Raw genomic sequence first — 22,009 nt, forward strand, 5'->3', positions numbered from 1 at the left:
AGCAAGTAAACAGTTCCAAATTGGCATCGATCTTGCACATATGTGGCAGAATAATATGAACAATGAGTCCTATAGTTGTACCCTACCTCCTTCAACGTATACAGCTGATCAAAGTACTGAATATTTAATACCTGAAGATAGTTAAAAAGACATTCTACCAAACACTTCAGATATCACTCAGCATACCCCATAGCTGATGGGGGCAGAAGGGTGGGCAAACCAAGCACATTTGACAGAATGTTGTTATGAAGTTGAGCAGCAAGGGCTACAGCTAAGATTGTAAGAACAGTCTGAAAGAACACATTGTATATACTAAAAAGTTAAATAGAGGCAAGGATTCTGTTCTCCCCCAAGCTAGACTACACAGGTATTTTGTTCACTGAAACTTCAAACACCTTGCCATGATGGCATGGTCTTGAGAAGCTAGAACTCTTCACAAAATAATTTTGTCCTAGAAGCCCAAAGAACATTATCACCAGAAACACTGAGATAAGGTGTATGAGATTTCTTAGATCCAAACTTCTAACAGACAGCTTTGAGATTCTCTGCTGGAGCGAATGAGATTATACATCTACCAGGTAACAACAAACAAGCTTTAAGACTTCCCTTAGAACCATTCTATTACTTATATGCAATTATCACTGTCATAAAATGCAATGCTTTTTTAGCGATAACAGAATCAAAACTGCAGAGCACACTTGGTATGAGGAATTATACCAGACCAAAACCAGACAGCAAAAACATATCTAGGACTAATTTTTTACTTGGCAGAGACTGTTATTAGGCAGCAGATATTCTCCTGCACTACTCTAGGACTTTCGGAGCTGTTAAAAAGCAGCTTCCTACAATGCTCAAGCACAAGAAAACCAAGTCATAAGTTACAGGGTGCAGGTCCAGAACAAAAAATACCCAGGAAAAAAAGGTGTTTCCAAGAATAATTTGGTCAGTGCTTGTGTTCTCAGATTGACATCTGCCAAAACAAGCAGAAAGCTGGAGGAGAACACAGCTCATTCCATCTGGTCTCAGATTTTCATAAGAATCACTTAAGTCAATATGAAGGCTAAGCTGAGATTTCCTAATGCCAGAAGTTTATTTTCTGTTGTGGAACAGCTTCACTTTTGCTCCCGCAGACAAAAGCCTCACATTTCTTCAGTTTCTTTATTGCAAAGCACCTTTCATTATTCACTTCAACATTTGCACAGTATTTTGCAACTTACCAGTCTGAGTATGTGAAGAATACATACTACCCCTTTGTCAGGACAGTATATGGTATTTTAAAGACCTGCACAGCTGAACACTTCATTGACAAAAGACCTATAGATCAGACTGATAATTAAGACAATCCAGAAAAAATATGTAGAAGTTAGTTCTGGCAATCAGATTCCTTGTATCCATAGGCATATTTCCATGTGTTCTTCAGTTTGCTGCTGTTCTTGGCAGAACTGAGGTAGTAAGGCACAAACTTTAGTATTCAGTATTTTGCAAAGAATTACATTGGAGATGCCAGTGAGAGAGACTGAGTTCTGCATTTACATGTACAGTATAGTAAAACAAACCCATGAACTGTACAGCTCTTTCACTCAGTACCAGTGGTCCCCAAAGGCAGATTTCTCTTCTACACAGTCTCTGATCCAAAATCTACACATCTTTACAAAAGCTTTTTGTGACTAAAATTTCGCTGTTTGCTAGAACACTTAGAAAGGCAGCACAACTAGAATTTCATCAGACAGGGCAAGTATAGGGGATTTTGTAAATAGCTTTACTGCCTTGGAAAATCCATAAAAGTACATTTTATTTACAAATTGTAATTTAATCTAATTAGATCCGGTTCTTGGGTTGGGCTGTGTAGACAGCAGCCCAGAAGTGTGTTGCCCCACATGCTAGTCCTGGACCTACAGAGATGAACTGGCTTCTGAATTTGAGGAAATTTACTTTGGAAAAGCATATAAATCTAAAACATACAGGGAAGGAGAAGGCTGCCCTTGATGGAGTCAGTTCTCTTGTTCCTCAGTGGTACACATGTTCTCATCTTCCAGAGACTACCACCCGTATGGCCTTCAAAGCACGGAATGCAATTACAGGAATGGAAAGAACTCACAGCAGTGACTTTAAACTCTTAGATTTCCACCCTTCCATTTCTCCAAATACATACAAAAACCTGAGAGGCTGACTTTTAAATGTTAGCTCTGATTTATGCAATCTGGTCTACAAAAATAACTGTCCTTTTTTATTGTTCTGACACCTGTTCTGCTGCGACTGGAACAAATCTATAACTATTGCTAACTGTGAAGTGTCCATTAGTCCAAAACACCAGAAGCTTTGTCCCTGTCTATTCATCTGCTGAACCACATTTACAGAATACAAGACAAAATCTGTAGTGCTGCCAGAACTTCAAGAAAGCAAGTTTTTAAAAACTATACAGCACAATGTATTACAATCAACTAAACTACTTCCTGCTAACAGCCAACTATTAAATTACAGGGTTGAATAAAAATTCCAGGATGCGAATGAGTAACACTGCACTGCTTTGATAATGTTTGTATATTTTGCATATATTGCCCATATTGCAATATACATCTATATACATACATACTATGAATTGTAAAGTCTCCCGACTCATGGCTGGAGTACAGTGAGGTGATGTCTTTAGAACACAGCTACCTCTGAGCTAGAGTGGATGGCTGCAATATTTGACCTTGTGTTGACAAGTAGATGTGGTGCTTAGGGAAATGGTTTAGTGGTGGACTTGGCAGTGCTAGGTTACCAGTTGGACCGGATGATCTTAAAGGTCTTTTCCACCTAAGAAGATTCTATGAAGTTCAGAGAGGGGCAATATGACCAAGTAAAGTCGCAAGCCTACGTCCTCTTCCTCACATAGGTAAATTGACTTCTATTCTAGTGGTAGGCAATAGGAAGGTCAAGATGCAGCTGATCACTATTACCACTGAAATTTTAGCAGTACACTGAAAAGTAAATGCACTCTCAAGTCTCTATAATTTGACAGCTAGGATCTTGTAGTTGATACACAGATGATATTCTGCAGTCAAGCAATAGACATCACCAGAAACAGACCTTGAAGATAACATTAATATCACAGGGATGATTATTTTGCTAATAAAACCTTAATTATTGGGAAGAGATCAGAAATCTGTCAGTCTAGGACCGCCCCATCTCCTGCATTTTCTTTATAGACTAACTTGTTTTCAATCCTCAGTATCAGAGAAGTTCAAAAGATTCAGCTTTAAATGAGTACAAAATCATTCTGGAAGAATAATCCTTCCCCAAGTCAGAGCTAACACTCCATGTAATGCTGCATCCATGAGATGCACCATATTCATAACCCCCTTTTCTGAAGCTGGTACCAAAGTTCAGTGCATCACACCAGAAGTTTTGGCACAAATCAGCTGTCACACATGCTAGATGTTCCTTTGCTGGAACTGTGCACAGTATTATGCCAGATCATGCAACAGACAGCCTCTTTGGCTGCAGAAGAGTAGGCTTCTCTTCCTGAATCAAATGCAGCTAAGGACTGATAAACCAGAACTTGCTCATGCTCACATATCCAACTGCCAGTAGGATTATTTCAGTTATTTGTCAGAAATCTGCCATTCCATTCGAAATTAAGAGGCTGGCAGTCAACTAAGGGCATAACGTAAATAAATGACTGGGGCTTAAACTAGCATCTGCCACAATCATATGGGTATAAGGCTCTTTATTTTGTTAAAAAGGGTTGCATTTCCATTCACTTTGTGGATGCCCAAATTGACTGCAGGTCTTTCTTGTTGAGAGCTTCTTTTTAACTTTTTGTTCATTTCTCTGGCATCAAGCAATAAAGTTTGCTCTTCAACATCAGGTAAAAAGGTACTGCAGGGAGGTCATATCCACTCACCACCCATTACACTGGGAGTGCACAATATTAAGTAAATATTTGCATTTTTCTCATAAACTTGTTACAGCAGTATCTTTTTCATGGACATACTCAAGCCAGGAAGTTTGGGTAGTAGTATCACTGGCAAGCATCATGCTGTTCTTTTTCCAATAGCCAGCTGGTGCAGCTCAAGCATTTACCATATTTACTGGAGGTGGAGTGAAAAGACAATTCAACACAGAATTCAGTAGTGTAAAGGAATTACAGGAAGTAACTGAAATATGTGAAAAAAGGCATTTGTTCCTCAGAAGTTTAGGTTTTTATTGAATTCATTTCCCAACTTTTAATTCCATATTTGACTAGCTATTGAAAGCAGTAAAGAAATGAATACTTGAACCTCTCTTGGCATCATCTAGTTATTCAATGTTGTAAATTGTGTATTACACCTCGGTCCTGTCAATACCTCTACCTAGCTCAGGATGTTTCAGCAGATTTCTAATGAGCACATCATGCCATTCAATGTGATTTTGTGCTTTATAACCTGCAGTGGCCAATTCTGTGTTGGTTTAACTCCATACCAAAGCAAAAACACCTTATAGAACCTTTCCAGGAACGTACCTGAAGGAGGCTATGGCCACCTCTTCCAGAAAGTTACAATAAAACTCAGCAATTATTTTTAAATGGCACTTTCAAACCAGGAAGCTGACAGCAAGACTTTACATATGAGGGCCCCATTACCATTAAAACATTAATTAAATGCTTGGCTGAAATCAGTGAAGGATACTATTCACCTTCATAGTACCATATGATGTTTATACTCAATTTGGGGTGTGGGGAAAAAGGACCAGAATTTGACAAGGGAGAGTCTGCTTGATGGGGAGATTTACGAAAATATATTTCTACTCTGCTACTTAATTAGCTACTGTTAACTTGGGTTTTTATATTTTATTACATGTAGCTACTATTCCAAAGAGCAACAAAAATTTAGGATGGAATTAAAACCTATTTAATTTAATGAAGAAGTATTTTATTCCAGTAATTTATCTGAGCAAGGGAAGCTATTAATTTACTGTAGCAGTTTGGGGATAGTATCCGATTAATTGCTGTCGTGCCAGTTAAGGCTTTGAAGAGTATGACAAACTCTGCTTCTTATTAGTTTAAACCATTAAAAGAAAAAGCTTACAATGTCACTGCTGGAGAGTGAGGACACAGAAGAGGCAGATGAACCAGAGGATAACTGCTGTGTACTGCTCAACGACAAAGCCAAGCGTTGGTTGTAAGGCGGTTCAGAGTCTCTGTTCTGTTGCTGTTCCCCATTGCACGGAGCTATCGGGTCTCTTATTTTCAACCTATTATTGTCTGTTAAGAGAAAACACAGGTATCATTTAACAGTACAGAATATAAGCACATGGGCCTTGAAGTCTACAAAGAGCTGCAGTTTAATAAGCTAACTGAAAAACAAGCTCAGAGAAAACTAGTCTTGGGGCAGAAAGTTACAAATTCCTGTAAAAGTGATGAAATTCAAGGCATGAGTATTTTGAATTGTATCATATTCAACAAAAAAAAATTAATTTGGTTTCAAAGATTCCTGCTATACCTACCAAGTTCAGGTGATAAATTAATTTTGCTCCCCCACTTCTTTTTAATCCAGGCCCTGTAGTCAATCACTTCTTGGGTCACTTTGATGATTCTACCTAATGTACTAAAAAAATTTTTCAATTAAGTATTAAACAAAGATTGTTGGTTACATATTTGCAAGCATTTTGACAAGCAATCAAATTATGCTAAAAGTCAGTTTAATATAACCCTAACCCAAAGAATCCTTTTGAACTTTCTTTTCCTTACTGCATCATTTAAACCACTGAAGTGCCACAATTTTTAAATATACTAACATGCAAACACTGACATGTAGGTAAGAGTTTTACTTTATTCTAAAAGGAGTACATCCTTAATTATCAAGAATGTACATGCAGATACCACTGTACTTGATAAAAACAATTTACAGGCTCTTGCATTTCTCCATACAGAAAATATTTTTTCCACAAAATCTTGATTAGAATTATGGGATGCACTGAAAACTAACAACTGAGCCACCCAGCTGACCTTCACATTGCAGGCAGAGACCTTCACTAGCTTACTGATTTACAATGCAACTTAAGAGGTGCAAGATCCCCAGAACTGTAAAGGAAGTACCATGGATCGTGAGGTAGTGGAAACAGACTGGCTCCAAACCAGAATAAGCTGCTGAACAGTGACTTTATGAAGTACAGAGTAATATTTTTCCAACATACTTTGCCAGCATTCAGCTAATTGAATTAATTGTACAACTTGGGCAGGAGCTGCATCCTAATTTGTGCACTAACCTTTCAGCTTTCCTTTCTGGGCATCAGCAGCTGAAACACTAAATAATATAAACTCTGTGCTCAAGATCCATGAACTCTTATCATGAACTTTTGTACATGAATACTGTACAAAAATGGGCCATGAAAATTTACCATTTTGGAGAAGGTAATGTTATTTTACTTTTGAAAATCTTCAATGGTTAAAACAAAGCTTATTTTGTATCTCACATCATAAAGGTACCAGAATCAACTTTTTGTTTAGGCATACAACAGGAAGGGAGGGCATACGTAGCCTAAACATCTTGAGACTATGTTTATTAGGTCATTTCACAGGAACTCTTTAAAAAAGAACAATAATTCTCCTACTGGCTTAGAGATTTTATGTAGGACCAAATACCACATGTTTCATGTTTAGTCTTCCAACTTCAAAGACACATGAGAATGTCAGTACTGAAAAAGATAGGGCAGTATTTTATTGCATTTGGTTCGACATTTGTTTAATCTATATTGGAAAGTCCAATAGCTGCAGAAAAGCCTCAAGGACAAAATTAATATAATCCACCTTTCTATGTATGTAATACAAAAATAATGTTGGAAAATAAAATCTTGAACTTTACAAGCAGAATTAAAGGCATGATTGTCACCACTCCAAAACTAAAGATCTGGCTTATAAAAGGGAATTATTTGGAAACCACAGTCCAACAGCTAAGTAGAGCACATTAAGAAAGGAAAAAATAAAACGGAGGATATATTTGGTCAATGTACATTCTCGTGTCATAAAAGCATTTTAAATGCTCAGTGCTGTTCTGGTTTCTTGATCTTAAAAAGCAAGTTAAGTGAAAGGAAACAGAATGAAGACAAGGATGAGCAATACTATAGCAAACCAGCTGTGGCCCTGAGTTGCAGTTCCCAAGACAGCAGCACCAGTGTGGGACTCCAACATACAAATGCTGGGTCTCTTCAGCACTGGGAGATAGAAGAAAATTCTGCAGCTAAGTTTCATCTGAGACTGACTTCAGAAAGATTGAGTTTTCACTCCAGGATAACCTGTAAATTTCACAACTGCTACCAGCTGTGGTCTTATAGAACCAGAACATGAACCAGACTGAATAACCCAAGCTCTTATAGAGGAGTCTGTCAAGTCCGAAGCAGAGTACTTTCCTAGAAGCAAATTAATAGTTACGCTTTCATATACTAGGAGGAAAATAAATTATATAGGATGGTATTATCAGGCTGGATAGAAAGGGTATTGATACACCAACAATTGTGACAGAATTGCCAAAATATGAAACCCGTCACTTAAATAACTCCTTTCACAGAGAATAGAAATGAAAGCCCCAGACTCATTTTTGGTAGAGGGGTAGAAATAAAAGAATCCACTAAGCTATCAGCTCAAAAGACAGAATCATGTTACCTTGCTTGTACACCAGAATTAAAAATATTCATTACAAGATACCAAATTGAAAGGTGATTAAAGCTACACTGCCATATACTTATTACAGAAGCAAAGAAAGAGGAAGCAAGTGTAATCAAAATAGATACTGTTCTGAAAAAGCAGCATTCCATATGCAAAAATATTCAAGCAATTCCATGGGGTCAAAAATATTTTTTTTAAAATACACATTTTAAAATTATGATTTTTACCTGTTTTCAACACTGAAAACATTTAGGAAAAAAAACCAAAAACCCCACCACACAACATTAGTCTGCCTAGCCTTTAGTGTGAGGATATTCCATGCCTTTGGGTTTATTTTTCTAGCTTTTACCAGAATTTCTACAGATGAGAGACACTGACAGTTCTTCAAAGATGCTTTTTTGGAATACTTGATAAAAGCACAGTTAACTTTTTAATTAAATTAGATGTCTCTCCTATGAAAATGCCCCTTACATGTTTTCCTCTTAATATTATACAGCAGAACCAGAAATAAGCTTTTACATACCTAGTTTATTTTGTGGTAAGAACTTACAGGCCCTCCTCTTTACACATGCCCTCACTTCAAAGGGACACTTTCCATCTGTCATTATAGTCCAACTATGGTGCAAAAGAATCCTAAAATCACTCTTCAGAGGCTCAGATTAGTGATAGACAATTCAGTAAAACTAAATACCTAAAGCTCCAGCCAAGCTCCACAGGAACAAGTATTAGAGCAGGAAAAAAAATCAGGTCTATGGAAGAACAGTCAAAATAATTGTTCACTAGGCCTTGAATTTATGAATTATCCTTCTGGTACTGGAAGGGCAATATCACCTAAAAGCAGACTAAAGAGCAACTGAGAAGGATCTCCTTGAACATGAAGATTAAAAAAAAAAAATAAAACCTTCAGCTAAATATATACTCTGAGTGGGAAAAGCTGATATTGCTGATACCTCTCACAGAGACAGCATTCATTCTAGTTACAGCCACTCACCATTCAAGACATGAAGCAAAGAAAGGACTGTTTCAGACAGCACATTCTGGTTTCTGCATCAGCAGACCAAGAAGGCAAATCTGACATTGCCTTTGACAGCTCCTAGAGCTCCCATGAGTATCCTGGCCAACCAGAGGCAACCCAAACCTAACATACAGATTTGTTAGCAGTTAAAACCGAACACCAGGAAGAGACCAAACAGCTTTCAAGCACAGAGATGGAAAGATCACTTTATATATGTCCAAGACTATTGTTGTTTTGAAGAATATCACCTTTAAGTGACAACTCCAAGCATGCAGCAGTAAAACCCTGCCAACGCTTCCTCAACTTGAGCTCTGGCCTATTGGCTTAACAATCCTTTCCCTCAAACACTTGCACTGTATGTCTGGCAACAATAAGGAGAAACTCTTTACCATTCTGCAACTCTAAGAATCAAAAAAAGGTGCCAGAAGACTTGGTTATACTGGAGGGGCACATCACAGCAGAACCAGCTGCCCATTCCCAATTTCATGTGACCTTGTCAAATATGACTGCATTGATGTTTAGAGATGCAGTCTGAGCACACATATGAATCTGACCCATGCGACAGGCACATGTGTGAACCAACATCCCAATCTAAGGACATACAGATTAACTTCAGGATGCACCCCTGTCATATTGAGATCAGCAAAACTTAAAACTGTCGAATCGTACAATACCACTCTCCATCTTAACCCAAATGTAAATTGCTGATTCTCTTGCTTCTGACCTGCCCATCACGCAGCCACAAGTTGGATCAAATTTATGACATGCCAAAAGTGTTGAAGGATTTGTTTTCAGTCAGATCAGAGTTCATCTGACTCATTCTGACTGTAGGATCAGATTTGGTGAGTGTCAGGAATGAGCAAGAGTCAGGAAAATATATACTGAGAAGGAAGAAAAAGGGCAGCTGACAGGAGATAGCCCACAGATAGGCTAGGGAAGGTATAATGTGAAATTGCACCTTAATACAGAGACCACAGACAAGGAAGTTAACAGACAGTTCACTGTTTCAAAGACCATGAATCAATGAGCAACAGCTTGCTGCCAAGCATCTGCTAACATTTCCTGTAGTTCATCAAGAACCAGAATAAAACTGGGAAGATTGTCATTAACTCAAAACTCCATGTCCAAAAAAGAGAAATTAAGCTGGTGAAGTGTCTAGAGAAAAAGTCTTATGAGGCATGGCTGCGGGAACTGGAGAAAAGGAAGGACACCTTATTGCTCTCTACAACTACCTGAAAGGAGGTTATAGCAAGGTGGGTATTGGACTCTTCTCCCAAATAACAATTTTATGAAAACATCACTCCTTACAGGCTTATATATATAATAAATACAGATACCTCATAGGAGAATTGCTACATGTTTTGGCAAGCCACAGATAAGGTAATCACATCTCTACAGTACACTCACTATGGGAAAATTATTTCACATTCCAATGTCATTAATACTGGAAGTTAACAGCTTTACTAGAGTTTAGAATTGTACCTAGATGGTTTATGAGACTTGTTACAGCCATCTCTTCCCATGATTAGCTAGGGAGCTCAAAGCTACTTGTATTCTAGGAAAGTTTCAGGGAAAAGCATCCTCTGATCTAGCCCTACATTTGTACTGAGGTTTAGATTAACAGATGCTACAGCAAATACATTAATGAAAACACAACATGACTGACACACCATTTTCTTTCTTCTCCCCCTTTCAAAAAACAGAAAGCTTGCAAAAGTGAGAGCTGAGAAAGTTCTAGCTGTACAGTGCTTCCATAAAAAACATTAAGAACTGCATTAAAACTGGCACGTTTAGTACACTACTTTTTATATCCGTTCCAAAATCACAGCCAAACTGAACTGATTCTTTTAACAGCTTAATTGTGTATCAAGCCTTTTAAAACACTTTTGGGAGCCCATATCAAAGTAGTAAAATTTCTAGCCTTATTGTCTAGTTTTATGTCTAAACAAGCAATTTGATCACACGCGTTTATTTCTGCCATAGCATCAAACACATAATTCCAAACATTAAACAGAAGATCTTCCTTTTAAATACTTCAAGCAGAATGCTGAGGAAAGACCAGTTATATTCTGGCTCCCTTACCCACTAAGAGCCTCACATTGGACTCATCCTGGGTTTTGTCACACTGCCTTCATTTCAAGGCTGCACACTGGGGTATTACACTCTCATGCCACTGGGAAGCCTAAATTTCTGGGCATATTTCGATACAGCCACAGTTAAACAATAAATAACAATATTCCTTTTATTGATTTAGACCCAAACATTCCTAATTGATTACACAAACAAATTGATATTCAAAAAGTGGACTAATTACCTCTCAGAATCTCTATTTGGATATGATCTTGCAAGTGGTGATACTGCATGGCTAAGAACAATGTAGGCATAATCAAAAACTTGTTTGACTTGCATGGCACCGTAAGAACTTCTGCCAACGTCGTTTCCTGAAATAATGTGACAGTCATCAGATCATATTTTTTTTAATATCAGTAACCAGAAAATTATTCATACTTTAAACTCAGAAGCCTTAACAATACAGCTTAGCTCTGTTTAAAATCTATTAGCCCATCCTACTCATATCAAGAACAACTAAGTGTGCCTATCTCAATAGAAGAAGCTAACTTTATGAATAACCTTAGGAATGACACAACATTATGCATTTAGTTTACCACTTATAAAATACCAAGGTATCTGAAAGAAACAGAGAACAGAGATCAGCTTAAAGTGCTTTATAGCTGTCTTTTAAGAGGGAGCCTACCAACTTAAAGCATTGTATCTCACTTACCAGTAAAATTTTGCAGGCCACATTCAGCTTAAAATTCTACTCATACAACATTATCTTCATAGAGTCAGACATACTTACATCAACTCCTACCTAATCTTATCAAATACTACAGACTAGTAAACCAGTTCATACAGATTAGTTATCTAAACAGGATTAAAAAGTTGGTCAGAATCTATCATAGAGGATTCCAGAAATTTGACCAGCCTTGTTTTTTGATATAGTTTGTGGCACTTTGTGACTGCTCTTCTTTAAGCATCAGTGACATCTATAGCAGAACTCCTTCCAAATTGAATGTCATGTGTGAGGAACTGCGGAAGATAAGAAAATACTGAAGCTTCTGTGTAAGTGACAATATACAAGCACTGGCCTCCTATTTTGACACTAAGAAAGATACTGCTATTACTAGCAAGAAACATTTTGGGGGTTTTGGTCAATATATTTGGCAGCAGACACCAAAATGTTCACTGTTATCATTCAATTTAAACACTAAGAAAACTTCCTTCAAATTGCATGTATAAAATACATGGGTGGAAATCCGCCTACAGTAAAACATTCCCTCCTTCAGAGTGATGCTTGAAATGTTGCGAGAACACTGGAAAGGGATGAAACACTGAAAATGTGTGTTTTAAGCCTGAAAATCAGATCAGGTTTGAATCATTAAACAGATATAAATCAAAAATCTACTTTGAAAATTGATAGGTAAAGGACAGAAGCTATCCTTTGGAGAGCTGAATTTAGTGAGTTAGAATTTGACTTTAGAAGGAACCCTTCACTCTCTTAAGTATTTTGACCAGCAAACCATTACAGAAAAACATGTTGAAATCTATCATCTTGGGGGAGGGATGGAGGGTGTGAAATAGCCTTGGTTTTATTTCTTGACAACAGATTTTAGTCTTTCAAGAGTCTCCAACCATAACGCCATTTGAACAGAAAAGCAATAATGAATGCATGCAGACTGGGAACATAAGAATATTCTGCGAATACAGAAGCTCTTCAGTAATTTATATGGTAAAAATCTGATCTAGAAATACTTCCTATTTATTGAAATAACTGAGGAGTTTGTTAGGACCAAGAGTGATGAAGCACTGAAACAGGTTGCCCAGGGAGGTGGTAGAGTCACTGTCCCTGGGTGTATTCAAACAAGGGATATACGTGGTGCTTCAGGAGATGATTCAGTGGTTATGGTGGTGTAGGGCTGAGTTGGCCATGATGATCTTGAAGGCCCTTTCCAGCCATAATGATTCTATGACAAGGGCTAACGGTTATAAGCTTAAAGAGGGTCAATTTAGATTAGATATTAGGAACAAATTCTTTAGTGTGAGGGTGGTAAGACACTGGCTCAGGTTGCCCAGGGAAGTTGTGGCTGCCCCCTCCCTGGAAGTGTTCAAGGCCAGGCTGGATGGGGCTTTGAGCAACCTGGTCTGGTGGGAGGTGTCCCTGCCCATGGCAGGGGGGTTGGAACAAGATCATCTTTAAGGTCCCTTCCAACCCAAACCACTCTGTGATTGTTCTGAATGCACTGCTGCTGTATCCAGCAACTACTAGGCTCAAAATTTCAGAAGCCTCTCTCTAACTGGCATATTTGCAACTGGACTCAATCCTGAAGCAGCAGAGATCAACATGGGCTAGGATAGTGAATATAGGAAGAAACACACTGTAGTTCAGAGATGTACTGTAAAGTAGCAGAAGACTTCACAAAATACTTCGTCAGAAGGCAGCAGAATAGATACCAAGGTATTTCAGGGGTCAAGAAATCAGAGCACAAAAATGTTAACTCTGCTATAAAAACAATTAATTCAGAACAGTTTCCAGGGGCATGGTACATCACTGTGTCCTGCAACAATACCACCCTCCACATAAAGACATGCTAAACATATATACAGAAGAGAATTGAGATTACAGAAATGGAATACATACAAGTGGCTAAACACAAAAAATTACACCTGCCACTAAATCAAAGTCCATCTACATTTGGATTTAATCTTAAGGGTCTTTTCCAACCTCAATCATTCTATAAATCCATGTAACAGGAATTAAGAATACACACTCAAATTGCTTTAGTTTATTCCACTCTGGTCCTAAACCAGCTACATTTGACATACTTCCTGCATGGAGCTACACAAAAATAAAGAGTCTCCTGTTATGAATTGTTGGTTACTACTTTTGTCAGTTGTTGCCACCTCCACTGTTGTGCCAGCAAAAGCAATCATAATCCTTCCCTAATCCACTTACGGCAAACTCAGGCACTTTAGTTTAAACCACCAGCGAAGTTGTGTGTGAGTCTTGATTGAAGCAGATTTGAGAACAGAGGCAGGATAGCTCATGCCATAGCATGCCTAGGTTCCTGGATTGCCTCATTCTGCACCTGTAATTAGTTCATAAAAGTGTCTGAATAAACACGTCTTATTCAATTGTACAGTCTGCAGAGCTTCTGATTTGCACTGCAGCTGAAAAGCAGGTATGGAAGCCAAAGGTACTACATAAGCTATTGCAAATTCTACCAAAGTCTGTATTGAGGTTGTCCTACCCAATCCAGAAAGCCACACATTAGAAAGCCAGATAATCACATATTTGCACTTGATGTCCAGAATAGCTTTTCTTCTGAGATCATTCTCATTAGCAGATCACATCTTACACACTTCAGCATCCCTCTTTTGTCACCATCTGTAGACTAATTAGTTAAAGCACATAAACAAAAGCTCTCAATCTTAAAAAAAAAAAAACCACACACAGATTTCAACTCTCAGATGTATACTACTAGATAACAACGGTGTGTGATTGGATGTATAATTCAAACCTCTTCCTTTTTTACAAAGCCTTCACCTCTAAAGGAGCACATCTAAGACTTCCATCATACACTATCACCATTACCACTCCATCAGGTAGCCTGCCATTACCTGTAGCATTTTTAAGAACACGGCCTGGTAAAGTAAAGGTGACCAGAGGGGAGCAGATCAATTTATGTTAAGCTATTATCTAACTAACTTTTTGTAACATTCAGCATTTGGGGTTCTTTCAGATACTAACTTCAATGTATTTATGTATTTTTATAAATGCATGTATTTTATATACACATGCATATATTTGCAGGTTCTAATGACAAACACATTAAAAGCTGCAACGTATAACTGTGGGCAGCTGCTAGACCAGGAACAGATAATGCCAACAGTTAATCTCAAATCTACATATAACTCCTGTATGTGCCCTATCAAGAAGCAGAAGTAAACAATATGAAGCATAACTAGTCCTAAAAGTTAGAGTCTCTTTTAAAAGAAAATACCTTGAATTTAAGGTTTAGAGCTTGTTAGTGCCCACAGCAACTCAGAAGAAAGAACATCTCCCTCATGAAGAGAACAACTCCAAATCTTAAATTGCAGTGTAGCTACTCTTCTCACTGCCTGACTGAACCAAGATCAAAATCATTCCTATTCTAAGCATCAGAAATGACTGAAGGACCTTTGATAATCACTTGATTCACGAAGACATAAAATAATAACCTTCCCTAACAAACTTCTGAATAAACATCAAGTTTGTTTTATAGCCACAGATTAAAGATCTGTCACCTGCAATCAGACTCATGTCTTCGAAGACAAGATACTGCTAGACCAACTCAACACAAACCTCTTCTGGGATGATAATGCCTACCCCTCTCCAACATGTTCCTCTGAACAGACAGAATTCTGAGTGCCTAACCTTGCAGCTGTCCTAAATGAATGCTTGCACTATTTTTATACATCAAAAATTTTTATGTATAAAATTTTAAGCATATACTGCATTGAGACACTGAAATGGTGGTAGCTACAAATGTTCATACAAAATCCCTTCCTTGGATGATGCTCAGGGAAAGTTTTTCATCTCATTACCCTGTCCTAGGACACTAACTGAAGGTGAAGAATCTTAGGATGTGTATGAAGATAAAAGTGTAGACTACTAGCTGCATCACCAGCTAGATGAGTCTGACATCTTAAATCCAGATTTCAACACACTTTCCACTTCCAGGTACAAACTCCTGACATCTTCATTGGAATCTCATTTCTAACATCACAGAATATAAAATTCTCTGGTGCCCAATACTCGGACTTCAAGAATCTCAAAGGAAACCTTACAGCACCTAAGAGAACCTGAGCAAAACACACGACAATCAAAAGAGCAACAAAACAGGTTCATGCCTGATCCTTCCAAATCTAGGAACTAAGCAGGTAGAACTGAAGTATCATATTCTTCTAATGCCATCATTTATCTGCTAGACAGATATCACCACTTCACACTTAAGAAAACACAGCTCCCTCAGTTTAGAAGTAGTAATCCCACTTAATCCTGTCACCTCGATAAAACTAATTCTGTAAGTTATCTTTCAGCATGCTATTGCTGAACTGTGCATCAGCTCACAGAAGAGACTTTAAAACTACTTGGATAATCTTGAGAAATGGAAAGGCGCTTTTTTTCATTTTATGTCTTATTTCTGGATTAAGAAGTTATCTTTCAAAGTCTTCTTCCAGGGTGTAACTAGAACTTTGAAGAAAACCATGATCAGATTAAAAAAATAAGATTAAAAACTTGTGCGTACAGTGAAAAAAACAAAAAAAACAGGTTTGAGGGAAAAGCTCTATACTTTTTCCCAAAATACTTTTTCCCATTTCCTCTACACTACTGGCACTGACCCTCATGAAGTTAGACAATGAGTTCATCTGACAACAAACCAATCAAGCAGAGATTGACATCCTGTCAACTGGGCAAGGACCTGAAACCTCGGAGAAGTGTTTTGTACAAACACACAAGCAGTAACAGAACCAATTAACAGAATTCTAGGCAATATCTTCAGACGTTTGAAGTACCTTTAAATACTGTAGGAATATGTGATTCAGTCTAGAACTAAGGAGGCTGTATTTGTGAGACCTGATTCAAAAAGACATCCTTTGTGTTCTATTATAATTTTGCTCCTAGTTCCACCAAGCAAGTTTTGAAGCTCTGCAGTAGCTGCCAGAAAATACCCAAATATCCCTATGGGATACTGTGGTCAGATAACTTCAAGTAACCATCAGCTTTAATTTCCCCTGCCAAAACACTTTCTTCTGTAAGAATTGCATTATCTGAGCCCATATAATCTCATCTAAAATTTAATTTCTGTCAAGTCTTTGATAGCATATAACTAGGTATCTTTCTTCTAAATTATAATTCTTTGCTTCTGCAAGATTTATGCTGGGAGAAACAGTTCAGAGCCCCTACTGGACTTGCAGTTTATTTTTTCTTCTCTGAAGAGTCCAAAAGAGAAAAAAAATTCCAAATGCTATAAGCAATGGTTAAGCCATTGTGCAGCATGTGAGATTTCTCTTTCAGTCCTCAGCAGACAGGAAGGGATGGAACTGGAGGACAGCAAAGATTTTTAACTCTAAAGAGATGTGGGTCATGCTGCTACTCAAATGGGTTTTCAAGGAATTACGCAGCTGCTGAAGGTAATCTCAATAATGCAAGGAAAGTTCTGAAAAATCACACTTATGTCTGGCCAGTGCAAGAGTCACAATGGACACAAAATCCGAGCTACAAACATATCAGATGTCATTAGACAAACTAGTATCTCAGCTTGCAGCCTATTCTAGAGAACTATGAACATTCAGCATATTGAGCATTAGAAAAGTGCCAGGCTTCAGCTCCTGATCCATGGTATTTGCTTTAGAAGTGCTGTACATAAGCAGTCTACCCACAAGACATGAGAGTATGGAGTCTTGAGTGCCAACTACATTCTAGAAATACTAATGCTGAAGTCCAAATTAAATGAAAAGTGACTTTGCTTAATAGCTGTTTTGGAATTTCAGCTACGTGTGACAGCCTAAATAGAATCCAAACTAAGTACTATAAGGCTGGAATTTTTTCCAGGAGATCAGACAAAATTAATCTTTATTACTTTGAGAGCCACTGAATCAAACTCAAGTCTTAAAGAAAAAACACATCTTTAAGTTAGTTACTTTCAAAAGTACATGCAACTGTAACTGGCATCCTCTAAAGGTCCCTGTGCAATACAGAAGCCAGTTTTGCAAACCAATCTTGACATCAGCACCACAATACAGCTGCTCCCTTGCTACATGTTCATGGATATGCACCCATGTTTCTGTGCAGTCTCTACTGCACTGCCTGCAGGATAGGTAACTCATCTGACAAATATCTTTCCTATATGGTGTGATTTATCTGAACTAAGTTACCACAGACAGTGGTGGGGAAAGGTATGCCTTTCATTCTAATTCTCTTATAATGAACAACTGAGAACTATTCCTACAAACCAACTCCCTTCCAGGATTTTCTAGACCTTTTTCTTTTGATATCCCTTCAGTACTGTCAGAGAATCTTCCTATACACCCAGCACAGTTCTGAACCTCCAATGAATTATTTAATTGCACTAGTTGCATGCAATTCAATTGACTCTGGCTACAAAGCCTGAGAGACTTCATATCCTTATGACTGAGCTCATCTCCATAACCATACCTCAACACCAGCAACAGCCTCTTCTCAGTGAAGCTTCTTAGCTTATTTGACACACTTTAGGGACTATAATGTAAGCTGTAAGAGCACAAGTTGAGGCAGAACTCCAGAATATTGAAAGAAGGGCACAATCTTACCAGGCAGGAGAGGATCTTCAATACATAGCATGGATGGTCTGTATCCATTAGTCATTACTTTCATGATTTCATCTTTGGCAATATAGGCACCTCCATTTTTTATTCTAATACCAGTTTTCAAGTAGTTAAAATTCCTTCCATAGAGTTCAAAAAATTCTATCAAAAGCATTCCAAGGTTTTCATCAGCTCTTCTGGCATCAATTCTTGGATGCAGCTGTGACACAGAAGAGTTATTAAAAATTAATGCTTTTCAGACTATAGCACAGTGCAACAAAAAGTTCTCATTTAATCAGCTGAGTATAATCTCTTTACACAGCTCTCAACTGAGTCATCAATTCTTCATTTACTTAAACTACCGTCACATAACCAAGAGGGGGCAGCACTCAGCAGTATCTGGAAGACAATTCCTCCTCTTCCAGGAATTTGAGGATTCGTAAGTTCTTTTCCCTAAGTTAAGAACAGTAAGGTACTGCATACGACATTACATCTTAAGAGTAATACCCGATTTTTCATAGCAAATCCATTGACCTTAATGTTTTCAGAAGCAGGGGAGATTTACCCAAATCAAAATACAGCTGTTACCTCAATCTCCCTATATTATATACAGTAAAATGTACAATCTATAGTAATATTTCAATTAATTCATTATCAGCAGCACAATATGTAGGTTTTTCCATTATCACAGCTGCTGAGACAAGCTAATGTTGTACCTCATCATACTAAGACAAATCTTAGTCACAAAAATGTGTTGGAAGAAGTCATTAACTATTTCAGTTTCCACCAGTTTTATGCATGTCAAAACCCAGCCAACATATAATTAAAAAAACTTGACTGATTGATTTCTTAATTTTAGTAAACACTGAAACCAACTACGCTGCACATTCAACATAGATAATCCAGGAAGCAACATGCAGAAGCTGCATCCTGGCAGCTATGCAATACACCAGTGATGTGCTTCAAGCATTGGAATAAGCTGTCCAGGAAGGTAGCATAATGCACACCACAGGCCTTAGTATAAAAAGCAATGCTCAGCTTCTATGTGGTTTCACAAGGCTCCTACTGCTAATTCAGTTCATACAGTGAACAGTTCTTAAGAGGTTTGAGAGGTGGTCCATAGGAGCTGTCAGTGATGAAACCTATAGAACCATTATAGTAAAGCTGTGCATTGCTATGGGAGCAGCACCATAACAGGGCGTAAGTGCAGCAACAGAAGTATTTTCAAGAATACAGAAACAAATAAGGAACAGACTTACCTGCAGGAAACTAATTGCCATTAAAATTAGGCTATAAGAGCTAATTCCACCAGTAAAAACTTCATTCAAGTCCCTCTGAAGGAGGAACTGCTTTAATACTAAAATCAAGTAAGGCAGCAAAGAATATTTCTGCAAAGCAAAGTAAATCTTATCAATGACAATGTCAGCATTCCAAAATGAAGAAAGCACAATCTTAAGAGGATTCATCTTCTAATACAAAAATGTTATTCTATAGTGCACTACAAATACAGTGTTTCCACAGGAAGAACTGAGCCATGCATTTTTTAATTCTCAAAACAGATTAATAGAACCCAACTCTTGACCAAACACCTTTCATATCAAATTTATTTCCCCTAATTTTTATATACTTTTTTGAATGCCAGTGTCACTCATCATAGTCAGTTTTCCATCTAAACAGTACTTTCAATGAAGAGAAAAAAAAAACTTGGTTTTAAGTATGTAGCTACAGAAGAATTGGTTTTAGATACTGTTTAGCAAGATACTATTTACAATCAAGTACCACTTAAATTCAAGGTAAGGAAAACCTGAACAGACTTGTTTTAGAAGCAAAGTTTAGTACCTATCTGCAGATCTAAGTATGATTGTGTAAGTCCTTTCAGTGTACAGATTTCTGCACACTAACACTTAGCACTCAAGGCAACACTGAACAGATATCAGTAGAAAATAAATTAAAATATCCATGTCTATTGATTAATAAAAATAGTCGTCAGCAATAAATCTTGAAAAGTCTTAAGCCATATTAATAAAAGATTATCTAACCATCCAGCACACCCTCAGTAAGTAATAAAACATTATATGGCTGCTACCTTCATGTATTCCTTAATAAATCGAGCTGCCTTCACACCAGTTTCTACATTAAAACTGATGTCAACTTTCACTTCTGTCTCCTGGTCAGTGAGTTTTATTATTGGTACCTGAAAGGATTAAAACAAGGTTTTATGAGTCTCCAGAAATGCAACACTGGTGCTATCCACCAGCTTACTCACTTAAAGATACATGGATACTATCAGTCCAAATGAATACAGTATTATGACATGGAAATTTTTTTGACAAAAGATACCAATCCTAGCTTGACACGCAAATGTTTTTCATGAAGTCATTAAAACATAGGCACGTATGATCACATGAACTTATGCTACTCATGTACTCTCCCACAGTGGTTAGATACCTCCTTTCACAGCTGCAATATCAGTGATCAATAAGACAACTAAAATTACTTAATTTCATGACTGCTGCTGTTAATAGAAGACATCCTACTCTCACAGCCTGAGGGAACTACATTCACCTGACCAAGCACTGAATCATTCACTTGTTAAACTGCCAGACTAGCCTAGCAGAAAAAAAAAAAAGTCTGTTTGTTTATGAACTGGTCCACGATGGATAAAAGCAAAGCAGGAGTCCAGAAAATTCCTCTTCTGGCAGGAATAAACTATTGCAGAACTACTGAATATGTAGTTTAGTCTCACACCACCACCTGGAAGGCAGAATCCTACAAAATCATCTTCCAATCATAACCTATACTTCAGCTCATCTTTTAACTTCTTGTATTTTTATTATGAAAACAAAAAAAAGTTTAACACCATTCTATACCAACAGCAGAAGGAATAAAGGGTAGCAAAATTGATAAGCCTAACCTAGTGCCACTTTACATCACTAAGTTATTACTGATTCCAAAACTCCCACTCATTCTCAGGTAAACCAAAGATTACCCGAGCTACTGTTATGAACTCTTACTTCAACTGAAGCCATAGGAATCTTCTGGACCTAAATGAGTGGCCCTGCTTTAGGGAACACAAGACACAACAGCTTGCTAGAGTCTCCACTGCTAAGAACCTGGCTCCACCTTCTTGATCACCTCCTCCTCTCTCCATACAAAGCTACTATTAGGTCTCCCCAGTTCTTTTCTCAAGTTCAGGAGTAATAACATTTTTTTTTTTAATTTTTTATGTACCTATACATGTGTGTGTGTGTGTGTATATATATATTTGCCTTATGAAGAAAGGCTGAGGGAGCTGGGTCTCTTTAGCTTGAAGAAGAATCTGAGGGGTAACCTCATTAATGTTTAGAAATGTGAAGGGCTAGTGTCAGGACAAAGCCAGGCTCCCCTCAGTGATGTCCAATGATAGGACAAGGGGACACAGCTGCAAGCTGGTGTATAGGAGGCTCCACAAACATAAGAAAAAGCTTTTTCATTGTGAGGGTGACAGAACCCTGGAACAGGCTGCCCAGTGAGGTTGTGAAGTCTCCTGCTCTGGAAACATTCAAAACCTGCCTGGATGCAATCCTGCATGACCTACACTAGGTGATCCAGCTCTGGCAGGGCAGTTGGACTCAATGATCTCCAGAGGTCCCTTAAGACCCCTAACATTCTATGTGTGATTCCTTGGAGTAAACATCACTTGCTCAGCAACAAAACTCTTACTTATTTCTTACTATATTCAGTGACTGTTAAGCTTATAAGACAATGGAAAAAGATGTTTCACAAGTAAAGTAAAGCTCTGAAGTACCATATTTAGGAAGGGAAAAATAAATCAGATTTGGAACACTTCACTGTACCATCCATAACAAGACAACCTGGAAGATCACGATTTCAAGACAGACATTTCTAGTTACTGGGCTCTGGCTAAAGCAAAGTCCTCTCAAAGGTCAGTGGGAAGACATTACAGAAATAATTAACTTATTTTACTAGATACTTTGAAT

The 22,009-nt window shown here is 37.8% G+C and overlaps 1 protein-coding gene across 2 annotated transcripts in view; it reads right to left on the reverse strand.

Moving 5' to 3' along the window:
- TENT4A (terminal nucleotidyltransferase 4A) overlaps positions 1 to 22,009 on the reverse strand; it is a 57,365-nt gene that overhangs the window by 19,980 nt on the left and 15,376 nt on the right. For both annotated transcript variants that reach the window (XM_030445960.1, XM_030445961.1), the window contains exons 5-10: positions 20,116 to 20,223; positions 19,289 to 19,417; positions 18,036 to 18,249; positions 10,957 to 11,083; positions 5,470 to 5,570; positions 5,052 to 5,227 (exon numbers count right to left, since the gene is read on the reverse strand). In XM_030445960.1, coding sequence (XP_030301820.1) covers positions 5,052 to 5,227; positions 5,470 to 5,570; positions 10,957 to 11,083; positions 18,036 to 18,249; positions 19,289 to 19,417; positions 20,116 to 20,223 — 855 coding nt within the window. The remainder of the gene's footprint in view (positions 1 to 5,051; positions 5,228 to 5,469; positions 5,571 to 10,956; positions 11,084 to 18,035; positions 18,250 to 19,288; positions 19,418 to 20,115; positions 20,224 to 22,009) is intronic.

This window comes from Calypte anna, chromosome 2, assembly GCF_003957555.1.
Source record: "Calypte anna isolate BGI_N300 chromosome 2, bCalAnn1_v1.p, whole genome shotgun sequence".
NCBI classification, from domain to species: domain Eukaryota; kingdom Metazoa; phylum Chordata; class Aves; order Apodiformes; family Trochilidae; genus Calypte; species Calypte anna.